The sequence below is a fragment of the Ranitomeya variabilis genome, chromosome 1 (assembly GCF_051348905.1).
Source record: "Ranitomeya variabilis isolate aRanVar5 chromosome 1, aRanVar5.hap1, whole genome shotgun sequence".
Lineage (NCBI taxonomy): Eukaryota > Metazoa > Chordata > Amphibia > Anura > Dendrobatidae > Ranitomeya > Ranitomeya variabilis.
The window spans coordinates 982,031,872-982,058,095 of NC_135232.1; the positions used below are offsets into that span (position 1 = coordinate 982,031,872).

A 26,224-nucleotide genomic window follows, 5' to 3' on the forward strand; every position below is an offset into this window, starting at 1 on the left:
AAATTACCTTTCCTTCATATTTACTAGAGGCAAGATAAAACAGTTATTCTAGTATTTTTATTTTAGTTTTTATAAGGCATTTACTGTGGGCAGTAAAACATTTATTTTACATTACAGTTTGGTACAGATGTGGTGATACTAATTTTTAAAATTTTTTTAATTAATTTCTTGGGGTTTTTTTTTACAACACCATTTGTTTTTTACATCTTGTTTGCACCACTAGCCACAATCTTGTCCCACAATCCTTTGGTCATTTCATAGGCAGGGCAGTAATGTCTTGCAGTATTTGCCTGTCAGAGTTAGGGTATGTGCACGCGAGGTTTTTTTTTTGTAGATTCCACCTGAAAGAGCTCTAAAAAAAAACACAAAACAGAACGTAATATACAGCAATATTCTATCTTTCCTCACTCCCTTTAACTGCTTCCTTTGCAGCCGACCTCACATGGCTGTCATGGCTGGCTCCTGTCTGCCGCAGCTGCTCGATACTGTAGACAAGAGGTATAAGGCCACGTGCACACATTCAGTATCTGGTCAGTATTTCACCTCAGTATCTGTAACCAAAACCAGAAGTGGAACAATCAGAGGAAAAGTATAATAGAAACACGTCAACACTTCTGTAATTATCACCCACTCCTGGTTTTGGCTTACAAATACTGAGGTAAAAAAACTCACCAAATACTGAACTCTTGGCCACATAAACAGTGCACCGAAGCCCCCTCATTTGCATATTTTTTATGGAAACTAAACCACTTAAATCTATACTAGATTTGAAAATAGCACGGGAACATGCCCCTTTTTTCCATAAAATAATATTTTATTAATTAAATACATGTCCAGTAATTTGCACACACACTATACTAACTGTATTTGTCACAGACATCTATATATCTATAATGAGAAATATAAAGAAAAAGAAATAGTGTCACTCACCAAGTGATGCATTTAAAAGTCCTTTTATTCTCCCACTTAGTGGGGTAAGGACATACCTCTAGGGCGGCGGGTGTACACGAAGGTGCAAGGAGCAAACAGGACGACGGCCGTTTTGCGCCGACTGCGCTTCAACGGGTCCAGGTGATGCAGTCGGCGCAAAATGGCTGTCGTCCTGTTTGCTCCTTGCACCTTCGTGTACACCCGCCACCCTAGAGGTATATCCTCACCCCACTAAGTGGGAGAATAAAAGGACTTTTAAACGCATCGCTGGTGAGCGCCACTATTTCTTTTTCTTCATTATTCTCATTATGGATTACTTTTTGGTTGAGCACCACAGTGCGAGTTGAAACCACCACCGCTTCATGGTCACATGAGATATTGACTTGTGCAGCATTTTGTCCTACCATCCATCGAATATCGCCTTACCTAGTGCCGTTCTATTTTTTTTCTTTTTTTGTGGACATCTATATACAGTTAGGTCCATATATATTTGGACAGAGACAACATTATTCTAATTTTGGTTCTAGACATTACCACAATAAATTTTAAACAAAACGATTCAGATGCAGTTGAAGTTCAGACTTTCAGCTTTCATTTGAGGGTATCCACATTAAAATTGGATGAAGGGTTTAGGAGTTTCAGCTCCTTAATATGTGCTACCCTGTTTTTAAAGGGACCAAAAGTAATTGGACAGGTTAAATAATTGTAAATAAAATGTTCATTTCTAGTACTTGGTTGAAAATCCTTTGTTGGCAATGACTGCCTGAAGTCTTGAACTCATGGACATCACCAGACGCTGTGTTTCCTCCTTTTTGATGCTCTGCCAGGCCTTCACTGCAGTGGTTTTCAGTTGCTGTTTGTTTATGGGCCTTTCTGTCTGAAGTTTAGTCTATAACAAGTGAAATGCATGCTCAATTGGGTTCAGATCAGGTGACTGACTTGGCCATTCAAGAATATTCCACTTCTTTGCTTTAATAAACTTCTGAGTTGCTTTGGCTTTATGTTTTGGGTCATTGTCCATCTGTAGTATGAAACGACAACCAACCAGTTTGGCTGCATTTGGCTGGATCTGAGCACACAGTATGGCTCTGAATACCTCAGAATTCATTCGGCTGCTTCTGTCCTGTGTCACATCATCAATAAACACTAGTGACCCAGTGCCACTGGCAGCTATGCATGCCCAAGCCATCACATTGCCTCTGCAGTGTTTTACAGATGATGTGGTATGCTTTGGATCATGAGCTGTACCACGCCTTCGCCATACTTTTCTCTTTCCATCATTCTGGTAGAGGTTGATCTTGGTTTCATCTGTCCAAAGAATGTTCTTCCAGAACTGTGCTGGCTTTTTTAGATGTTTTTTTAGCAAAGTCCAGTCTAGCCTTTTTATTCTTGATGCTTATGAGTTACTTGCACCGTGCAGTGAACCCTCTGTATTTACTTTCATGCAGTCTTCTCTTTATGGTAGATTTGGATATTGATACGCCGACCTCCTGGAGAGTGCTGTTCACTTGGTTGGCTGTTGTGAAGAGGTTTCTCTTCACCATGGAGATTATTCTGCGATCATCCACTACTGTTGTCTTCTGTGGGCACCCAGGTCTTTTTGCATTGATGAGTTCACCAGTGCTTTCTTTCTTTCTCAGGATGTACCAAACTGTAGATTTTGCCACTCCTAATATTGTAGCAATTTCTCGGATGGGTTTTTTCTGTTTTCGCAGCTTAAGGATGGCTTGTTTCACCTGCATGGAGAGCTCCTTTGACCGCATGTTTACTTCACAGCAAAACCTTCCAAATGCAAGCACCACACCTCAAATCAACTCCAGGCCTTTTATCTGCTTAATTCAGAATGACATAATGAAGGGATTGCCCACAACTGTCCATGAAATAGCCTTGGAGTCAATTGTCCAATTACTTTTGGTCCCTTTAAAAACAGGGTGGCACATGTTAAGGAGCGGAAGCTCCTAAACCCTTCATCCAATTTTAATGTGGATACCCTCAAATGAAAGCTGAAAGTCTGAACTTCAACTGCATCTGAATTGTTTTGTTTAAAATTCATTGTGGTAATGTCTATAACCAAAATTAGAAAAAGGTTGTCTCTGTCCAAATATATATGGACCTAACTGTATCTACCTATTCTATTTGTATTTACTGTAAAATATATAATGCAGTGATTTTACAGGACTCGACAGATGTATTACTGGCTTTTCTTCTATCTATCTCTCTATGCTATATAACTACATATATATATATATATATATATATATACAGCTCTGACAAAAATTAAGAGACCACTGCAAATTTTTTAGTTTGGCAGGGGTCACACTAGAGAGAAATACGGACGAGGGAGAGGCGCAAAAACAACGCATTGCAAACGGACCAATGTTTCTCTATGGGGCAGCTTCCATCAGCCGTATATTTCTCTGCCGTATTTTACGGGCTGAGAAAATCACAGCATGCTGCGTTTGTCAGCGTATTGCCCCAAAAATCCGCCAGTGAAAGTCTATGAGGGTGAGAAAAATACAGATTATACACATACCATGCATGTGACTTGCGAGAAATACGCACCGGTGTTCTATAGAAAAGCCGATAATTAAGTGTGGTGTACAGTAAAACCACACTGACAGGTTAAAATAGAGTAGATCAAGTTAATGTCTACACATAGCATAGGTGTGTATATATATATATATATATATATATATATATATATATTTATATATTTAATACAGAGCTAGATAGCAGAAAAGTCGGTAATTCAATTGCTGGCTTTTTGCTATCTCCTTAACAAACCCGACAGGATATGAGACATGGTTTACATACAGTAAACCATTTCATATCTGTTATATTTGTACATATTCCTCACTAATAGTGTTAGTAGTGTGTGTGTGTGTGTGCAAAATTTGGGAGCTCTAGGTGTTAAAATAAAGGGTTAAATCATGGAAAAAACTGGCGTGGGCTCCCGCGCAATTTTCTCCGCCAGAGAGGGAAAGTTAGTGACTCAGGACAGATATTAATAGCCTATGACTAATATATAGACTGTATATATGTTTGCACGAATATTTGAGCCCACGGATCCATTCTATGTCCATTTTGCAAGCCGGTGAGAAAATCTCGCCGTGCGGATGCCATACGGATGACACTCGGATAATTTTTGGAGAAGAACATCGCATCCTTGCATTGAATACAGATCACTGTTCAGGAACTTTTCTGCGTATCTCGGCTGTAAAAAACGGACCGTATTTTGATACGTTAGGTCTGACCCCGGCCTTTGTCTGATTTTTCTCTTTATAGGTATATTTTTGAGTAAAATTTAAATTGTTCTTTCATTCTATAAACTACTGACAGCATGTCTCTGAAGTTCCAAGCAATACATTTTGTATTTGTTTTCTGAAAATGAGAAATGGTCAAAATAGCAAACAAATGCATTGCTTGCAGACCTCAAATAATGCAAAAAAAAAGTTAATAATAATCATTTAGAAACAACAATACTAATGTTTTAACTCAGGAAGAGTTCAGAAATCAATATTTTGTGGAATAACCATGATTTTTAATCACAGCTTTCATGCATTTTGGCATGCTTTCCACCAGTTTTTCACACTGCTTTTGGGTGACCTTATGCCTCTCCTGGCACAAAAATGTAAGCAATTCTTCTTTGTTTGATGGCTTCTGACAATCCATCTTTCTCTTGATTACATTCCAGAGGTTTTCAATGGGGTTCAGGTCTGGAGATTGGGCTGGCCATGACAGGAATTTGATGTGGTGGTCCTTCATCCACACCTTGATTGACCTAGCTGTGTGGCATGGTGCTTTGTCCTGGTGGAAAAACCAGTGCTCAGAGTTAGGGAACATTGCCTGAGCAGAAGGAATCTACTGTTTATCTAGGATAACCTTGTATGCGGCTTGATTCATACGTCCTTTGCAAAGAGTAACCTGCCCAATTCCAGCCTTGCGAAGCATCCCCAGATCAACACCTGGTCGTCTAATGGTTAGGCAGAGACCTGGAGAGGCGTACAAGCCACAGTGTCTTGCACCCACTATGAAATTTGTTGGAGGATCGGTGATGATTTGGGGATGCTTCAACGAGGCCGGAATTGGGCAGGTTGTTTTTTGCGAAGGACGTATGAATCAATATGAATTGCTGTTTCTAAATGATTATGAAATTGTTTTGTTTTTGTTTTTTGCATTATTTGAGGTCTGCAGGCAATGCATTTTTTTGTCATTTTGACCATTTCTCATTTTCAAGAAATAAATACAAAATGTATTGCTTGGAACTTCGGAGACATGTTATCAGTAGTTTATAGAATAAAAGAACAATTTACATTTTACTCAAAAATATACCTATAAAGAGAAAAATCAGACAAACTGAACATTTTGCAGTGGTCTCTTAATTCTTGCCAGAGCTGTATTGCCAGCTTCTATCTATCTAATATATATATATATATATATATATATATATATATATATATATATATATATATATATATATATATATATATATATATATATATATATATATATATATATATATGTGTGTGTGTGTTTTGACCAATACTTCCTTTGAAAACAATGTGTAAATTACATAGAGAACTGCTGTATGTAAATGCTCATGTTAAGATCAGAGAGCAATTGCAATGCAGTCAGATGTAAATCGGATGCTAGGTGTGAAAATCGCATTGTACTCACATGACACTCGCATGGCACTCGTCTTTTTTTTCGGTCCAGATATCGGAATGTTTTTTTCTGGCATATGGGTACGTACCCTAATAGTCTATTCTGCTTGCCGAGCACATCTTGGGATACATAGCGGGAGTTATACTGCATGATTTTCCTTTTCAATTTTAAAAAAAGATAAATTTATATTTTTTTCTGATTCTTAAACGGAGTACAGGCGAATCGCGAAAGCATGCATATTCCACACTGTCACCATTCAGCAGTTGGCAGTCATATATAAAGTGAATGCAGATTACTCTTCTCAGCCCAGAAAATCCATTTAATTGTTTGTCTCATATAGTTTACTGTGAATTTTATTTTACAGGGATTTTGAAGGAAATTATATCCCCAGTTTGAAGAACACAACATTCAGTTCCTGTACTACGTTAACTGTTCTGTAAGTATTTGTCTTGGCTTATACAATGCCTTCTGAGTGTACAGCACAAATATCACTAATCTGTAGTCAGAGATGTTAAGTACACATCTAGGTGGTAGCATTTCATGTGCAGCTTTGTTTTCTTTTTATTGGAAAAAAATAAAGATGCCTGTGACAAAATGTATCAGACAGTCTTTGTGATAAGATTGTTTCTAAAGTGACACCCAGCAAGTTAAAAATCAATGACACAATGAAAATAAAGAAGAACATTGTGGAAGTAGCTGTGAGAATTACAGTGACAAAGTCATTTGAGGACCTCTACATTTCAAAAAATAATTGCTTAGAAAAATTAATTTACATTTTGGGAAACATTCAAAATTCAGTTTTCATTCAGATTTCAACAAAGGGCAGTAATCTAATATTTTCTGGAACAGTTTTTAACACAAGGCTCAAAGATGACGTCACAGGGCTGAGGAAGGGACCTAAATGTCAGAATCAGTAAATGCAAGAGTTAGCTTCATTGCTACATGATTCAGAAGTTGGTGGTGTGTTGTTTGAGAATGCACTTGATGGATCTACGCAAGATTATTGTTTGGTTTTGGCTGTGTTAAAATCCTCTCAATCTCCTACTTTGTTTATTCCCCTATCCTCCACAACCCGATGTTTTCCTCTGTTGTCTGTGAGAGCATATTTGTATGTTTGGTATTTTCCTTTATCCCTGTTCATATTACCTTGTTAGTCTGGTTGTTAGTCTGGTATGTTCTCGCCCCCCTGAGTGGGGGGAAAAAACACACTGAAGGCTGATTCAGGATCTCAGCAAGGTATGTGGCCTCAGCATCTTCACCATTAGAAGTAATCCAGGGAACAGGGATAGCTATGGTGCATCTAGCATTAGGGACAGTGAAGGAGCCCCTGGTCTCTGGATACCCGGGTCGTGACACCTGAGCGAGGCTGCTGTGTCTGTGCAGAGCCACTGATAGAATTCAGGCAACGTTTGAGTGCTGTCAAGCAAGATATGACAAAGTGCTCAGTATGCAAATTGACCGGGTGTCAGAGTGCTCTCCAAGGGTTCACTAAACATAATAATTTTCATACAAAATAAATAGATTATCTTTTGCAATTAAGGCACCAAGACTACATTCTCAAGATGAGCTTTTGCTGAGTTTTTGATGTTGCAGAATTTCAGCACAATTTCTCTTAAGTTTATTTAATTTAGGTTACTTGTGTTTTTTTTTATTGCATTTTTGTGTGCGGTTTTCTAGCGTGTTTTTATCTTCTTTTTGATGCTGCGGTTCTTGTCTCATTTTGGTGTATAATTCTTTAAATGAAGCTGCTTTGTTTTTTGTACTTTCTGGTATTTGGCCATGACAAAACTTTATTGATATACTTAGATGTAGATCACATGCGCTGTTGATGTGTTTCCGCTGTGGAAACACACTAAAAATGTATGTGTGTTTTTTATGTGAATTTCCGCACATAATGCAAGTCTATTAGGAAATTCCGCACCGAAAATCCTGCATGCCCATTAGAGAAATTGACACGCTGCAGATTTGAAACATGCACCGCAGGTCTGTTTGTTGCGGTGTTATAAAGAAGCATGAGCTTTCTATAAATCGCAACCACTTTGCTGTAAGTGTAAGGCGTCGCATTTTGGAAGCAGCAAAAATACACAGTGTCAAAAATGCACCAAAAACTCATCATGGGAACATAGTCTAAAATATATGGGATGATTTTAATAGGGACTAAGTCTCCGTCATACTTGTTAACTTAGTTTAGTTAGCGTTTTGGGAGCGACAGTCTCAATTTAATACAAATAAATTGGGCATGCATTTCCTCTGGATGGCCCAGAGTATCCCCCACTGACACCTGCTATTTCTTGCTACAAAATAAAAAATTTCAGGTATTTTAACTATGATCTGTCTACAATAATAATTTTACTCTCTCTAAAGAGTTGCTGAAATGACAAGAAGTGAATGTAAATGGGTTAGTGTTTTACTCTGAGATTGTTAGCTATGGATTTGCCTTCTGAGAAGTATAATCCTGCAATATGTCAGGGATCTGCATAGTTTTTGGCACAAGCTTTCTATTGATGGACTAAGTATATTCATTATATTATATGACAGATTGCTCATTGCACATTTTAGGGTGCAGATTAAGCTACGGCTAATTTATGCTTTGTAAAGCAATATTTTTGGACAAGGCAAAACTAAATAAAAATATGTTGCTTCATTCTTGTTGGTTTTCTCTTGAGAGACATTATTGACAGATTGTACAATCTGGGCTTGGGGAGGAAAGTCTGACTGCAGTGACACCCTAGAAAAAGTTGCAGTAATGCAAGGAAGGCTCAAGAGTAAATTCACACTAGGCGTTCTTTCAGCTTTTTGTTCTGCAGCAAAACCTTGTCTCTTGGCAGCAGAAAAAAAAAATCATGCTTTCTTTGTTTTTCCTTGCTGCGTTTTTGCTGCATTTTCTGCGGCGGTTTTAGCATGCTAGATTTGTCTCTTAAGCGTGCTGGTAAAGTTTAGTGTTGAAAAAAGTCCTATCCCAAACAATCAGGTTTTGGCACAAAAAACACAGCAAAATATGATACCTGCATTTTTGGCCCATTTTTTCTGTGTTTTTTTCAGCAACTATTCAAGTCAATGGGTGAAGAACGCTCAAAAATGCTGACAAAACGCTGAAAGAAGTGACATGCTCTATTGTCCAAAAAAACATGCAAAGCACAAAATACTGATGACAAAGAAAACAATGTGTGTGCATGAGATTTCTGAAATCTCATAGGCTTTTCTGGTACTGTAAAACGCAGCTGAAAATTTGAATAAAAAAACGCATTAAAAAACCACTGAAAAAACACCTAGTGTGAACTTAGCCTTTACCTTTTTCCATAAACCATTAGATTTGCAGACAAGTTTCTCTGACACCAGTTTATGTGATGGGGAGAAATGAGTTGAGGATGGACACCACTATTAAAATAGACAAGGGTAGCTGCAATAAGTGAATACTAGAAATGTGCAGATCGATTAATGGGACTACAGTAGTCTCTGGCTGCTGGACATGAGGTTCATAAATATTAACTTCCATGATCCCTGTCATGGCTTTTGATTAGCCAGCTGGCACAATACTGTGGCGTGATGCACATGTGACGTCATCCCAGTACTGACCAATCGAAAGCAGTGCCAGGGATTTCAGAACGTAAAAGATTCACTAGCCTCACATCCAGAAGCCAGGGACTACTGACCTGATGAACCCGAGACCTGTCTGTTAGGCCAGGGTCACACGTGTGTGTAATGAGAGTAACTTGCGCGAGTCTCTCGAATCAATACCCGGCACTGCCGCCGGCACTCTGGACCGGAGTGTGTAGCTGCATGTATTTCTATGCAGCCGCACACTCCGATCCCGAGTGCCGGCGGCAGTGCCGGGTATTGATGCGAAAGACTAGAGCGAGTTTCTCGCATTACACCCACAAGTGTGACCCCGGCCTTACTCATATTGTGAATGTTCATCTGAATGGCTATCTTTGTTTTGCAGAGTTTTGCGGAAGAATAGAATCCTCACAATAAGTGACAACACTTTTTCATCACTCTCTAGACTGGATGAGCTGTAAGTGTGGCAGACCTCACTAAAGTGGCTTAGTATATTTTATAGAATGGCAGGACTAGTCAATGATTGCTAAAACACAAGATGTTAAAGTATTAATAGTGAAAGTATCAGTCCTAAAATCGATGTAGTGTCACACTGCAAAAAATGCAAAAAAATAAATTGTACTTGCATTTTACTTTTTTTAAAACAATGAGAAAAATAGTGTATACTTATTGTGCACTTTTTATTTCGACAGAGACTTGGCTAATAACAGAATTGAAGCATTTTCCCCATCTTTACTCAAGGACATGAAGGAATTATCCCAATTGTAAGTCACCTCTGAGGTTTTAGTTACGCCATTCTAGCTGCAAACATTAACTGTAATCAAAGATATCGAAATTCTGCAGAAATATATACAGTATACAAGCTGGAGTACTAGGGGAAATCAGAGTGAAGTTTCCATGTCTGCCCTTTCAATCACTAATTTATTGGCCTATATAGTAATAATGCTCAGTCAATACAGTTATTTTATCAAAACTTGTGGTTAAAAGGGTCTTCTCAAGTTCATGGGGTAGGGGTTAACTTTCCAATGAAGGTCATGCCAGGGCCCCAACTGACCTCCGTGGCGCCCACTAATCCCGAGAACCGGCCCAGCTGAATGGAGCGGAGGTCAATCATATACACTTCCTCTCATTCTTAATGGGAGCACCGGAGACTGCTGAAACATGAAAGGTGTTTAGCCTTTTTAAAACTATTAAATAAATTATTTGTTTGATAAAAATGGTGTGGGATCCCTCTTGTTTTTATTAACCAACTGGGTGAAAGCAGACAGCTGGGGGCTTGTGTTATTATTCTGGGGAGGGGACAATATCCATAAAGGTTCCCAGCCTATTAATAACAGCTAACAGCTGTTTGCTTAGCTTTTACTGGTTACTAAAAAGGAGGGACCCAAAAAGAAAATTGATGTGGCGTCCCCACTAGTTTTAATAACAAGGAAAGGCTAAACAGACAGCTGTAGACTGATATTAATAGGCTGGGAAGAGACCATGGGTATTGGCCCCCTCCCAGAATAATAACAACAGCCCTTAGCCACCCCAACGATGGCACATCCATTAGAAGCACCAATTCTGGTGCTTGGCCTCTGCTCTTCCCACTTGCCCTGGTGCATTTGCAAGTGGGGTAATTGTTTTGGGATTGATGTCAGCTGTTTTATATCAGCTGACACCAAGCCCTGGGGTTAGTAATCAAGAGGTGTCAATCAGACATTATTAACCCCATAGTCAAAAGTAATACACTCACAGAGAAAAGTCCTTTAATTATACAAATCACTCCAGACAATTACCCTTTTTACCCATTTATTAACGGAAAAATAAAAATAAAAAATAAAGGTAATCCTCACCTGTCTGCCATAATTCCAAAATAAGGAGTTCCTATGATGATCCCCAACTCTGCCACATTCAGAAGGCTAAGCAAACATCTGTGGGCTATTATTAATAGGCTGGGACCCTTCGTGGATATTGACCCCTTCCCAGAATAATAGCACCAGCCCTCAGCTGTCTGCTTTCCCTCAGCTAGTTAATAAAAATAAGGGTTAGGCTACTTTCACACACAGCATATTTGCTGCGTATTTTTACGCGCGCGTATTTTGCTGCTGCTTTACCTGCGTTTTTTTACGCAGGCAAAAAACGCAGCTGCTTTCACACACAGCGTTTTTTGCTGCGTTTTTTGCAGCTGCGTTTTTTTCAGCATTGTGTACTGAAAATAAAGTTTGTTTGAAAAAAAAAAAAGGGGAAAAAAAAAAAGAGTCATTGAGGTCATTTCCTGTCTTTATGACTCAGAATACAATACACACTGGAGTTAACATCATGTCGATTCTGCCAGCTGCAATGGCCTTGAGCCAAAGACGCCTCAGCAAGCGGAACAGACATCAGCTGGGGTTTACTAACCCCACTGTCACTAACCCCAGGTTACTAGGGCAGGCGTCAGTCAGACGCCCCCCCTCGTAACCCTGTACGGTAAGGGTATGTTCACACGATCCTGATTTCAATCCTTTTTTTTCAGGACAAAAACCGCAGCTCTTGGCAGAAAACGCAGGTGCGTTTTTGGTGCGTTTTTGATGCGGTTTTTAGTGCGGTTTTTTATGCAGTTTTCTCTGCAGATTGTCTGTGTTTGACACAAATAAAGCTTTAACTGCAGTGGGGGAAAAAAAAAAGAAATGATGTCATTTCCTTGTCCAACCCTTTTCTTCTTCCATCCTCCATTTTGGGACTAAACACCAAAATGAGTGGACGTGTTTTGAATGACAGCGCTCCGCAGAGTGCTGAGCGTAGGCCAGATCACAGCCCGCGGATCCAGCTCTATCTAGCTATTTAAGTCTACGTTCACATTTGCTGTCTGCGCCGCAGCGTCGGGCGCCGCATGCGTCATGCGCCCCTATATTTAACATGGGGGCGCATGGACATGCGTCGCACTTGCGTTTTGCGCCGGCCGCATGCGTCACTGCAGCGCACGCATCCGGCCGCAGAGGATGCAGCAAGTTGCATTTTTGCTGCGTCCAAAATCAATAAAAAAAAGGACGCATGCGGCGCACAACGCAAATGTGAACATAGCCTAAGTGCCACGTATTTAAGTGCCACGTATTTAAGTGCCACGTATTTCAGTGCCACGTATTTCAGTGCCACGTGCCACGTATTTCAGTGCCACGTGCCACGTATTTCAGTGCCACGTATTTCAGTGCCACGTGCCACGTATTTAAGTGCCACGTGCCACGTATTTAAGTGCCACGTGCCACGTATTTAAGTGCCACGTATCACGTATTTCAGTGCCACGTATTTCAGTGCCACGTATCAAAGTGCCACGTGCCACGTATCAAAGTGCCACGTGCCACATATTTCAGTGCCACGTATCAAAGTGCCACGTGCCACGTATCAAAGTGCCACGTATCAAAGTGCCACGTGCCACGTATTTAAGTGACACGTGCCACGTATCAAAGTGCCACGTATCAAAGTGCCACGTGCCACGTATTTAAGTGACACGTGCCACGTATCAAAGTGCCACGTATCAAAGTGCCACGTGCCACGTATTTAAGTGACACGTGCCACGTATCAAAGTGCCACGTATCAAAGTGCCACGTGCCACGTATTTAAGTGACGCGTGCCACGTATCAAAGTGCCACGTGCCACATATTTCAGTGCCACATATTTCAGTGCCACATATTTCAGTGCCACGTGCCACGTATCAAAGTGCCACGTATCAGTGACTGAGCGCCGGCCCTAAAGTGAAAGTGAAAGCAGAGCGGTGACGTCACCGCTGTGCTGTTAAGGCCGGAGCTCAGTCAGTGTCAGGAAGCAGACGCTGGGGGACGCGCAGGTGAGCATGTACTGTTTGTTTTTTTTACTTTTACGCTGGTAACCAGGGTAAACATCGGGTTACTAAGCGCGGCCCTGCGCTTAGTAACCCGATGTTTACTCTGGTTACCCGGGGGCCTCGGCATCCTTGGTCGCTGGAGAGCGGTCTGTGTGACTGCTCCCCAGCGATCAAACAGCGACGCTGCAGCGATCGGCATCGGCATTTCTCATTCACTTTGCCGGCAGACGAAAATGACATTGCGCATTTTTGAAAAGCGCCCGCAAAATAGCGCTCAAAAATGCGCTATGTCTGAAAGTAGCCTTACCCACACCATTTTTTTTATTTAATTTTAAATTTATTAGCTAAATAGATGTACAATAAACTTGTACAATAAACTACACACACTACGCTAATTAAATATCTCACTGACATCTTTCTATCTATCTATTCTCTCTATTCTAATGGGTCACACAGTGAATTTACTATACCTGTCTGATGAAATGTTGAATTTCCTATGAGATGGGTGCGTAAAAAAAGTTTTCTTGCACCTATTGACTTGCATTGGTGACTCTCGTCCGATATACGTGGCCACTCACAGCATGCTGCGTTTTTTTCCTCAATCTGATCCGAGCTGAGAAAAAAATTGCAGATTAACACATAATCATTGAATAACATTAATCAGAGTGCAATCCTATCTTTATTGCAGATTGTCCGATTTAAATACAGATGTGTATAAGCCCTTTAAGAGAGTCTCTCACTGCTCCTTACAGTTTTCTCTAGGATGAAAATTCTGAAGCATTTTTTTTTTTTAATTTCTATTTTATGTTGTTCCTCTGTTATTTGTCCTGGAAATTTCTGAATAAACCTGTAACTGGTTGTTAGTATTTTCCTCATCCATAAAATGTGACCGTCCAATGCTCTCATACATCTATTCTTTTTCTTCCTACCTCCAGGAATATTTCTGACAACCCCATGCAGAAGATTCAACCAGAACAGTTTGATTATGTACTTACACTGAAATCCTTGTAAGTAGAGCGCTTAGAATTTAAAAATGTTATTTTATCTGATCTAGGCTAGTAAATGTACATACTGTGATTGCTTTGTGTATTCAGCAATAGTAATAGATTACATTATGGCAGAGCTAAAGATTATTATTACTGCATGGATTTTTTATTTAACCATTCATGATCGTACCATTTTTCCCCCTTCCTGACCAGACACATTTTCAAGTTTTATCGTACATGAGCTTCGAACGGCTCAATTTTTTTCTCTCGTTTGGATGTTCAAATTAGTTTTGCCTTTTTTTTCACAAAACATGGGGCTTCTTTTTTATGACATTTTTATATTTCATTTTTTTTGCTGATATTGGAATGAAAATGTAAAGAACAAAGGAAATAAATGCCTATTTTTTATTTTTTTAAATTACTTTTACTATCACAAAATACCGCTAACAATTGTCATGATGCAGGTCGGGGTTTGTTTTTATTTATTGTCTCCCCAGTCTGGTCATGCAGGGGTTAACCTTCTCTGCCTCGTTTTGGATTCTGTGTGGCTATTTCAGTCTGCTGTGGCCTGCAAACCAATGTCAGTGGTAGTTCATGCCCCCAGGCTAGAGCAGCTGACCCCTTGATACTGTATTTTGTCCTCTGCCCATTTACTCTGTTCCCATGACCACCCTTTCTTGCTACCCCGCTTGTCTTGATGTGCTTGACTATCTCTCGTCTCTGTTATTTCTGCTCCTGTCTGGCTCTGACTTCTGGCTTGTATTTGACAACGTGTATTGCTGTGACCTCTGATACTTCTTGTCCTGACAGTTTCTGACTCGGCCCGTCTGACTACTCTTTCGCCACCAGGTGGCGCTTATGTTGCTGCTCTGAGGTGTTGCACTGTGTGTGCATCCTCTCTTCCCTCACCAGCATCCCCTGGTGGAGGTTGCGCTATACTGCACTGCAGCAGCATTACAACAACATATTCAAATTGCATTCCCTTTGAAGTACAAATTATTTCATATATTGAATTTTTTTCATTGCTTCATTTATTTACACTATTTTTATCTTCCGTAAGATCATTAAAAAAACATTGGGGGGGGACATTTTAACATATTGATACATTCTTTTTATTGATGATTTTCCCTGTAGCTAGGGTTGGAATATTAGTCTCAGTTAAAGGGGAAATTCAGACTCCTGCCTACATAGCAGAGACGACTGGATCTCCTTCGACATGGCAGCTCCCACTCTCTACACCCATTGATCACATATTTACAAGGTCTGGTGGAGGAAGCAATACCAGTGCTTTCTAATCTGTATACACAAGCACAACACTCTGTATACAGAGATGGAGAAGGTTAACATGGTAATAAACCTTGTTTTTCTTCTGTGTGCAAAATCTGGATGTGTCTGACAGTCAATTCTTTTTCCCCAAAGCTACACAACATCCTACAAGCTGCTTATACTGTTTAAGGACATTAGTGCTAAATAGTAAAATGTGGACTGCCCAGATCGTAGATATGTACATAAACCTATGATAGACTTTTGGGCCATACAGTAAGATAGGGATCATCAGGGATAGACATTTGAGGATCAGGGGTGCCAATTCTCATATTATTAGGGTGCCAACCTTGGCAGTTAGGTAGACCCAGAGGTTAGGGCTACCTAGGGCTTGTGAGGGTGAACGTTTTAAATAATTTTGTTTTTGTTTGTTATTTTGGATTGCCCTTAAATGTTAAAGCATATCTAATAAAATGTATAATTTGAAAGGTCTTTTTTCGATGGGAATCCATACAGTAAGATAGCCTAACGTTACTATCTAGGTGACCAAATCTATCAGTGTCTGGAATAGGACTGTGTTCTACCGCACTTTATATTGAATTTGACTCCTTATACTAATGGATATATTTTTATTTTGTGCTGCAGAAGCCTTGAGGGGATTGAAATTCCAAATATTCAGAGAAGAATGTTCATGCCACTCAGAAATCTCACCCACATGTATGTAACATTTTTGCTATCCTCGTCAAACAATATCTGTCCACACGGCTATGTTCGCGTACATGTTTTCCTCACCCCATGAAGGGTAATATATAAAAGGGTTTCAGAAATGAAAATGAATGCTCCTTCAGATGTCCTACACTGCTCCACATTCCTCACTTCCATTTTTATTCAGAAGATTCAGGTCAATGAGTAGTTATTCTTACAAATCTCTAAGGAAAATACTGGTGGATCTTTGAATAGAGACACAGTATTTGTGGGTCTCTACATCAATTTCTTTTTAGAACTCGATGGATTGCTATGGCCAAAAATAACTTTTTATACAAAAAGGACACTTAGTCAGAGAACTAAAAATAAGTTGACCCATAAGGGAGCTGATGGTGCTTAGATGTGGCCCTTCCATTGTGAAGCTCATCTTGGAGAGGCACCAGTTACCATCTGTCCTACCCTAAAGTAGCTCATAATAGAATTCGATTTATCCGTGTAAACTCTGAGCTATTTATTCCGAGTGTCACACAGTGATTTCTTCTGTTTCACCACCTGACAGTTTAGACATAAATGTCAAAACTCTGTTATTTATAGAATGTCTTGGGAACAGGTGGTATCTCTGGAAATCTGCTGATTGTTAGGGAATATGAATGGTTATAGAGTACTTTCAATGAGGCCCCATGTGAATACTATGATCGGATCCTCAAATTCTTTTTTGTAAAACATCTGCCGTATTATACATTTGGAGTAATTATACTTATTTTAAGGATGACAACACATTACAAATTATTCTCTCTGGATTTGAAAAAAAAATCACAGCTTAAAGTTCTCACCTGCTTCAATTTCCAACCTAGTTTTAACTAAAGAAATTGGGAATTGATTACTGTTGGTAAACCTCATCATTTTTATGTTAATTAATAAGCAGGTCAGGCCCCCTGGCTCAGCGGGAATGTTAAGATGCCAAATACACAACCCTTGATAAAAACAAGGCATAATAATGGATGGTTGGAGTCCAATGTTCAGAGCAACATTATATTCCGCTGTGATTAGATTCATAATCACGAACAGAACCGGAATAACCAACAAGATCAACTATGATTTTCTGAATTCTTCTGAAAAAAGGGAACATTGTCTCTGATTGATAGATAGCAAGCTCAGCTGGCCTATCACAATCTTTTGTCACATGTGGCCAATTGTATTTTCCCAATATCCAGACTCTTATAATTAAAAAAATTGCATTCAGCTCACCCAACTACACATAAATCCCATTATGTTACTATTGTCATTTGATCTCATAGACAGTTTTTTGGCTGTCAGCAAATTATAACCCGGCATGCACAGCCATTTGATTCATTATCACTGAGGGCACTAGTTATGCCTGAAACATGTAGATGAGTATTGTATCTGTCTGTTTGTATTTTTGAACTTCATATTCATCTCTTGTACTTATACATTTTTTTTTCCTTCGCAGATATTTTAAGAAATTCCAATACTGTGGCTTCGCTCCTCATGTGAGAAACTGCAAGCCAAACACAGATGGCATTTCTTCTCTGGAGAATTTGCTTGCCAGCATAGTACAGCGAGTGTTTGTTTGGGTCGTTTCTGTGGCCACCTGCTTTGGGAACATCTTTGTCATTTGCACTCGGCCATACATCAGATCAGAGAACAAGCTACATGCTATGTGTATCATATCTCTTTGTTGTAAGTAGTTACATGGTAAACTCACAGGAATTAAGAATTATTTTTTTACGCCTTGCTATGGAATCATTGAGAGCCTTCAATCGATATTCCGGTCTGCTTAAATTATCACCTACAACTGGATATGAGATCATTGCTAGAAAGATGTGGGTCTCACTGATGGGATATCCATTGATAGACAAAATTACCTGAATCCCCTGTTTTTCTATTGTTCCCCCATGGCTTCTCTTTAACATATCAATATGGCCAAGAGCATCACTGGGCTCAGCTATGTTATCATTGCCATAAACCGTAAACTAAGAATGTGCATGAAAAGGTGTAATAGTGTCAATAAGGGGTTCATATTATTATTCATTGTTAATATTATATTCCTTATATTGCATTTAAAAGTAAGAATTTAGTTCCTTAAAACATTTCTTCTTTCTATTTTTGAAAAAGTGATTAGACATACTGTACATATATACACTGCTCAGAAAAATAAAGGGAACACTTAAACAACAGAATATAACTCCAAGTAAATCAAACTTCTGTGAAATAAAACTGTCCACTTAGAAAGCAACACTGTTTGACAATCAATTTCACATGCTGTTGTGCAAATGGATTAGATAACAGATGGAAATTATTGGCAACTATCAAGACACCCTCAATAGAGGAGTGGTTCTGCAGGTGGGGACCACAGACCACATCTCAGTACCAATGCTTTCTGGCTGATATTTTGGTCACTTTTGAATGTTGGTTGTGCTTTCACACTCGTGGTAGCATGAGACAGACTCTACAACCTACACAAATGGCTCAGGTAGTGCAGCTCATCCAGGATGGCACATCAATGCGAAGTTTGCTGTGTCTGTCAGCATAGTGTCCTGAGGCTGGAGGCACTACCAGGAGACAGGCCAATACACCAGGAGATGTGGAGGGGGGGCGTAGGAGGGCAACAACCCAGCAGCAGGACTGCTACCTCAGCCTTTGTGCAAGGAGGAACAGGAGGAGCACTGCCAGAGCCCTGCAAAATGACCTCCAGCAGGCCACAAATGTGCATGTGTCTGCACAGACGGTTAGAAACTGACTCCATGAGGATGGTCTGAGTGTCCGAGCCAAGGTCCATAGATGGGAGTTGTGCTCACAGCCCAACACCATGCAGGATGCTTGGCATTTGCCACAGAACAACAGGATTGGCAAATTCACCACTTGCGCCCTGTGCTCTTCACAGATGAAAGCAGGTTCACAGATGTGACAGACATGACAGAGTCTGAAGACGCCATGGAGAGCGGTCTGCTGCCTGCAACATCCTTCAGCATGACCGGTTTGACAGTGAGTCAGTAAGGGTGTGGTGTGGCATTTCTTTGGTGGGCTGCACAGCCCTCCATGTGCTCCCCAGAGGTAGCCTGACTGCCATTAGGTACCTAGATGAGATCCTCAGACCCCTTGTGAGACCATATGCTGGTGCGGTTGGCCCTGGGTTCCTCTTAACCTTCCTCTAGTGTTAGCTTTCTGCTACTCTTTCTTATGTTAACGGGTCGGTTTTGACCCATGTATTAAATCACCCCTAGGATACCCTAAAAACAGTTATTTATGATCCAATTTGTTTCTTACCTCTTAGCTACCTTGTTAGGGTTTCTCATCCATGGAAGGATTGAGTTTAATATTTTTGTTGTGGCCCCCTGGGCCTTTCATTTGAGAGCATACCCTTAATTTTCAATATAAAAATATTGTCAAATGAACCTCAAGAGAATAATATAAACTTAAAAACGTTTGTTATATTACCTGACTATTACTGAAGGGTTTTAGAACACATTTCTTAAATGTAAAAAAAATATACATAGATATATTTTATATTATTAACTCTAGTAACATCTATGGTGTTACGGGTCAATTTTGACCCATATCTAACTACTTTATGAAAAAGGCAAAAAAACAGATTTTTTTTTTTTATAGAACTTTAATACAAATAAAAGATGAAAATTATATTAACATTAATAGCAATAATAATAATAAAAAGTAGCTTTTCTAGGTCAAACAAACAAACAACAATCAATCAAGCAAATCAAATCAACAGAAATCAAGTACTAGTTTTTAGATGCATTAGTATTTAGATGCATGTGTGGCAAAAAGTGACACTTTTTGTGTGTTCTTTGCAGAGGTATTTTTTGCAGGCGAAGCACGATGTGTTTGTCTTTCTGTCCTTATTGCTAGGGCAGACCTGACACCTCTTTCTTTTAGAATCAGGTGGTCTCACTGGGGTTGTGGCTGTTGTGGTTGATGTTGAGGCAGGCCTGGTTGAGGAGGATGCTGGTGATGATGCTCTTTGTGTTGCTGTGGGTGTGGACAAAGGCCTTCTTGAGCTCTGGAGTTGTCGGACCAAGGCTGCAGCGGCTGGGTCTCGGGGCACTCGTTCCCTTTGGTCAATGTGTGCCTTGACAAGGGATCTTCCTAGTTCCTCAAGAAACATCCTCCGCTTGTTTTTTTTCTTTGAATTCCATCCTTGGTGAATGTGGGTCCACAACACAAATGAATTGCATGCTGACACATCAAGGATGTTGTAAAATACAACCATTGGCCATCTCCTAGTCATTCGCTGGCAAGTGTAGGTGGCAGTCAACTTGTCCAGGTTGTCCACTCCTGCTTTGTTTTTGTTATAGTCCAGGATGATTCTGGGCTTTTTGTCACTTCCTGATGACACAGCTGCATCTTTGTGAAGTGTGGACATCAGTACCACATTCCGTCGTTTTTTGGGGCAGCATGAAACAGCAGTGGTGGTGTCTGTAAAAACAAACTTTGAGGAAAGTGGAGCCCTGTCCTTCATCTGCAACAATTCAGCGGGCAGCTCAGGTTTGGTTTTTTTCACTGTGCCCACCATGATGATTTTCCTCCTGAGCAGTTCTTGTCCAAGGTCATAGCTGGTAAAAAAATTGTCACAAGTAATGTTGTGACCCTGCAGTCCAGTAGTCATATCGAGGACTACACGTTTTCCTTGTTTTTTTCAGGGATGCCACTTGCAGACTTGCCTGTGTAAATCTGTAGATTCTATGCATAGCTAGTTTTTGCATCACAGGCTGCCCAGATTTTTATGCCGTATTTGCCTGGCTTACTTGGCATGTATTGCCGGAAGGGGCATTTTCAGCGGAAAGGGAGAAAACGTTCGTCTACTGTCACCTCTGGCCCTGGGTTGAACATCTGTGGAAGGAGCTGCACCCATTTCTCCCAAACATCCCTGATGGGAGCAAGTTTGTCAGATTTTGTTCTGGTGTCTCTGTTGTCAAATCTGAGGACTCTTGATATCATTTGAAACTTTTGAAGTAACATTGTTGCCCGGAAAATATTCCTGCCTGTCGATGCGTCCCAGAGACTATCAGTGGCCTCATTGCAGGATTTGTACACTCCAGCAAGGAGAAGAACACCAATGTTGGCATCCAGGACATCATCATGAAGGTCATTCCACATGTTGCGGTGGACTTTTTTTCCTTCAAGGTTTGTCATAGCAATAATGACTTTTTTTTTATTGACAATGGCATAAACAGATCAAAACATGTCTTGATGTCACTTACTCTTGTCACAGCAAACCTTGTGATCCCTGGGGTCATTTTTATGACATTTGCAGCATCTGCCCTGCCATGTACATCTGGAGGTACTGAGCTCCAACTGATCTTGCCACTTTTGGATTTGAATCTTTCAGCGGGAGCAGCTTCAGCACCAGTGACCTCCTCATCAGACTGATCAGAACTGTCTGTGTCTTCCGGTTGATACTCCACATCATCTTCCTCCTCAGAAACCTGTTCATCTGTATCAGTTTGCTGCTTTGTGTCCTCTGATTCATTATCATCTAAGATATAATCCAGAATTTGGCTTACATCAAATCTTCTCCTCATTGTTGCATGTGTAAACTGGAGATGTATACTCTGCAAAGTACCAACTGTAAGCTGATTTGGCCATACATGCCTGGACATGTCCCTAACTCAAGTTGTTGGAGGTAGAGCTGGCTGTGGGCTGTTGGTTTATATTGTGTTTATGAGTTCAGTTTTGGGACTTATTATTTTTTTTTACTCTTATATTAGACCTGGGTCAAAATTGACCCCAACAACACAAATGTTATAATTTTAACCCCTTAAGCCCCGAGGGTGGTTTGCACGTTAATGACCAGGCCAATTTTTACAATTCTGACCACTGTCCCTTTATGAGGTTATAACTCTGGAACGCTTCAACAGATCTTGGCGATTCTGACATTGTTTTCTCGTGACATATTGTACTTCATGTTAGTGGTAAAATTTCTTCGATATAACTTGCGTTTATTTGTGAAAAAAACGAATAGTTGGCGAAAATTTTGAAAATTTCGCAATTTTCCAACTTTGAATTTTTATGCCCTTAAATCACAGACATATGTCACACAAAATACTTAATAAATAACATTTCCCACATGTCTACTTTACATCAGCACAATTTTGGAACCAAATTTTTTTTTTGTGACGGAGTTATAAGGGTTAAAAGTTGACCAGCAATTTCTCATTTTTACAACACCATTTTTTTTTAGGGACCACATCTCATTTGAAGTCATTTTGACGGGTCTATATGATAGAAAATACCCAAGTGTGACACCATTCTAAAAACTGCACCCCTCAAGGTACTCAAAACCACTTTCAAGAAGTTTATTAACCCTTCAGGTGTTTCACAGGAATTTTTGGAATGTTTAAATAAAAATGAACATTTAACTTTTTTTCACACAAAATTTATTTCAGCTCCAACTTGTTTTATTTTACCAAGGGTAACAGGAGAAAATAGACCCCAAAAGTTGTTGTACAATTTGTCCTGAGTACGCTGATACCCCATATGTGGGGGTAAACCACAGTTTGGGCGCATGGCAGAGCTTGGAAGCAAAGGAGCGCCATTTGACTTTTCAATGCAAAATTGACTGGAATTGAGATGGGACGCCATGTTGCATTTGGAGAGCCCCTGATGTGCCTAAACATTGAAACCCCTAACAAGTGACACCATTTTGGAAAGTAGACCCCCTAAGGAACTTATCTAGATGTGTGGTGAGCACTTTGACCCAACAAGTGCTTTACAGAAGTTTATAATGCAGAGCCGTAAAAATAAAAAATCATATTTTTTCACAAAAATGATCTTTTCACCCCCAATTTTTTATTTTCCCAAGGGTGAGAGAAGAAATTGGACCCCAAAAATTGTTGTGCAATTTGTCCTGAGTACGCTGATACCCCATATGTGGGTGTAAACCATTGTTTGGGCGCAGGGCAGAGCTCGGAAGGGAAGGAGCGCCATTTGACTTTTCAATGCAAAATTGACTGGAATTGAGATGGGACGCCATGTTGCATTTAGAGAGCCCTTGATGTGCCTAAACATTGAAACCCCCCACGAGTGACACCATTTTGGAAAGTAGACCCCCTAAGGAACTTATCTAGATGTGTGGTGAGCACTTTGACCCAACAAGTGCTTTACAGAAGTTTATAATGCAGAGCCGTAAAAATAAAAAATCATATTTTTTCACAAAAATGATCTTTTCACCCCCAATTTTTTATTTTCCCAAGGGTAAGAGAAGAAATTGGACCCCAAAAATTGTTGTGCAACTTGTCCTGAGTACACTGATACCCCATATGTGGGTGTAAACCATTGTTTGGGCGCAGGGCAGAGCTCAGAAGGGAAGGAGCGCCATTTGACTTTTCAATGCAAAATTGACTGGAATTGAGATGGGACGCCATGTTGCGTTTGGAGAGCCCCTAATGTGCCTAAACATTGAAACCCCCCACGAGTGACACCATTTTGGAAAGTAGACCCCTTAAGGAACTTATCTAGATGTGTGTTGAGCACTTTGACCCAACAAGTGCTTCACAGAAGTTTACAATGCAGAGCCGTAAAAATAAAAAATCATATTTTTTCACAAAAATGATCTTTTCACCCCCATTTTTTTATTTCCCCAAGGGTAAGAGAAGAAATTAGACCACAAAAGTTGTTGTGCAATTTGTCCTGAGTACGACGATACCCCATATGTGGGTGTAAACCATTGTTTGGGCGCATAGCAGAGCTCAGAAGGGAAGAAGCGCTATTTTACTTTTCAATGCAAAATTTACTGGAATTAAGATGGGATGCCATGTTGCGTTTGGAGAGCCCCTGATGTACCTAAACATTAAACCCCCCCACAAGTGACACCATTTTGGAAAGTAGACCCCCTAAGGAACTTATCTAGATGTGTTTTGAGAGCTTTGAACCCCCAAGTGTTTCACTACAGTTTATAACGCAGAGCCGTGAAAATAAAAATTATTTTTTTTTTTTCACAAAAATGATTTTTTAGCCCCCAGTTTTGTATTTTCACAAGGGTATCAGGATAAATTGGACCCCAAAAGTTGTTGTCCAATTTGTCTGGAGTACGCTGATACCCCATTTGTGGGGGGGGACCACTGTTTGGGCGCATGACAGAGCTCGGAAGGGAAGGAGCGCCATTTGGAATGCAGACTTAAATGGATTGGTCTGCAGGCGTCACGTTGCATTTGCAGAGCCCCTGATGTACCCAAACAGTACAAACCCCCCACAAGTGACCCCATATTGGAAACTAGACCCCCCAAGGAACTTATCTAGATGTGTTGTGAGAACTTTGAACCCCCAAGTGTTTCACTACAGTTTATAACGCAGAGCCGTGAAAATATATATTTTTTTTTTTCACAAAAATGAAATTTAGCCCCCAGTTTTGTATTTTCACAAGGGTATCAGGATAAATTGGACCCTAAAAGTTGTTGTCCAATTTGTCCTGAGTACGGTGATACCCCCTATGTGGGGGGGAACCACTGTTTGGGCGCATGACAGAGCTCGGAAGGGAAGGAGCGCCATTTGGAATGCAGACTTAAATGGATTGGTCTGCAGGCGTCACGTTGCATTTGCAGAGCCCCTGATGTACCCAAACAGTACAAACCCCCCACAAGTGACCCCATATTGGAAACTAGACCCCCCAAGGAACTTATCTAGATGTGTTGTGAGAACTTTGAACCCCCAAGTGTTTCACTACAGTTTATAACGCAGAGCTGTGAAAATAAAAATTATTTTTTTTTTTCACAAAAATGATTTTTTAGCCCCCAGTTTTGTATTTTCACAAGGGTATCAGGATAAATTGGACCCTAAAAGTTGTTGTCCAATTTGTCCTGAGTACGCTAATACCCCCTATGTGGGGGGGAACCACTGTTTGGGCGCATGACAGAGCTCGGAAGGGAAGGAGCGCCATTTGGAATGCAGACTTAAATGGATTGGTCTGCAGGCGTCACGTTGCATTTGCAGAGCCCCTGATGTACCCAAACAGTACAAACCCCCCACAAGTGACCCCATATTGGAAACTAGACCCCCCAAGGAACTTATCTAGATGTGTTGTGAGAACTTTGAACCCCCAAGTGTTTCACTACAGTTTATAACGCAGAGCCGTGAAAATAAAACATATTTTTTTTCCCACAAAAATGATTTTTAGCCCCCCAAATTTTTATTTTCCCAAGGATAACAAGAGAACTTGGACCCCAGAAGTTGTTGTTCAATTTGTCCCTAGTACGCAGATACCCCATATGTTGGGGTAAACCCCTTTTTGGACGCACGGGAGAGCTCGGAAGGGAAGGAGCACTGTTTTACTTTTTCAACACAGAATTGGCTGGAATTGAGATTGGACGCCATGTCGCGTTTGGAGAGCCCCTGATGTGCCTGAACAGTGGAAACTCCCCAATTCTACCTGAAACCCTACCCCTAACCTCACCCCTAACCGTTTACTGAACATTTTCTGACAGTCATAAGTGCCACGTATATAAGTGCCACGTATATAAGTGCCACGTATTTAAGAGCCACGTATTTAAGTGCCACGTATTTAAGTGCCACGTATTTAAGTGCCACGATATTTCAGTGCCACGATATTTCAGTGCCACGATATTTCAGTGCCACGTATTTCAGTGCCACGTATTTCAGGCACTGAAAAATATGTGGCACGTAAATACTTCAGTGCCACGATATTTCAGTGCCACGATATTTCAGTGCCACGTATTTCAGGCACTGAAAAATACGTGGCACGTAAATACGTGGCACTTAAATACGTGGCACTTAAATACGTGGCACTTAAATACGTGGCACTTAAATACGTGGCACTTAAATACGTGGCACTTAAATACGTGGCCACTGAAATATCGTGGCACTTATATACGTATATACGTATATAAACGTATATTTCAGTGCCACGTATTTCAGTGCCACGTATTTCAGGTTAGGGGTAGGGTTAGGGGTAGGGTTAGGGTTTTTTGTTTTTTTCTTGTTTTCTTATGTTTTTCTATAAAAACGCATGCGTTTTACCGCGTTTACATGCATTTTTTCACACATGCGGTTTTTTTAAAAAACGCATGCAGATAAAAACGCAAGTGTGAAACCAGACTAAAAGACGCTTTTTATAGCAAAAAAGTTTTTGCGTCTCCACATTTTGAGACCTATAATTTTTCCACATTTTGGTCCACAGAGTCATGTGAGGTCTTGTTTTTTGCGGGACGAGTTGACGTTTTTATTGGTAACATTTTCGGACACGTGACCATTTTTTATCACTTTTTATTCCGATTTTTGTGAGGCAGAATAACCAAAAACCAGCTATTCATGAATTTCTTTT

The 26,224-nt window shown here is 40.2% G+C and overlaps 1 protein-coding gene across 1 annotated transcript in view; it reads left to right on the top strand.

The window, feature by feature from the left end:
• Positions 1–26,224, top strand: part of RXFP1 (relaxin family peptide receptor 1) — a 577,565-nt gene that overhangs the window by 486,427 nt on the left and 64,914 nt on the right. The window contains exons 10-15 of the mRNA XM_077279409.1: positions 5,960–6,031; positions 9,539–9,610; positions 9,846–9,917; positions 13,891–13,962; positions 15,850–15,921; positions 17,381–17,610. Coding sequence (XP_077135524.1) covers positions 5,960–6,031; positions 9,539–9,610; positions 9,846–9,917; positions 13,891–13,962; positions 15,850–15,921; positions 17,381–17,610 — 590 coding nt within the window. The remainder of the gene's footprint in view (positions 1–5,959; positions 6,032–9,538; positions 9,611–9,845; positions 9,918–13,890; positions 13,963–15,849; positions 15,922–17,380; positions 17,611–26,224) is intronic.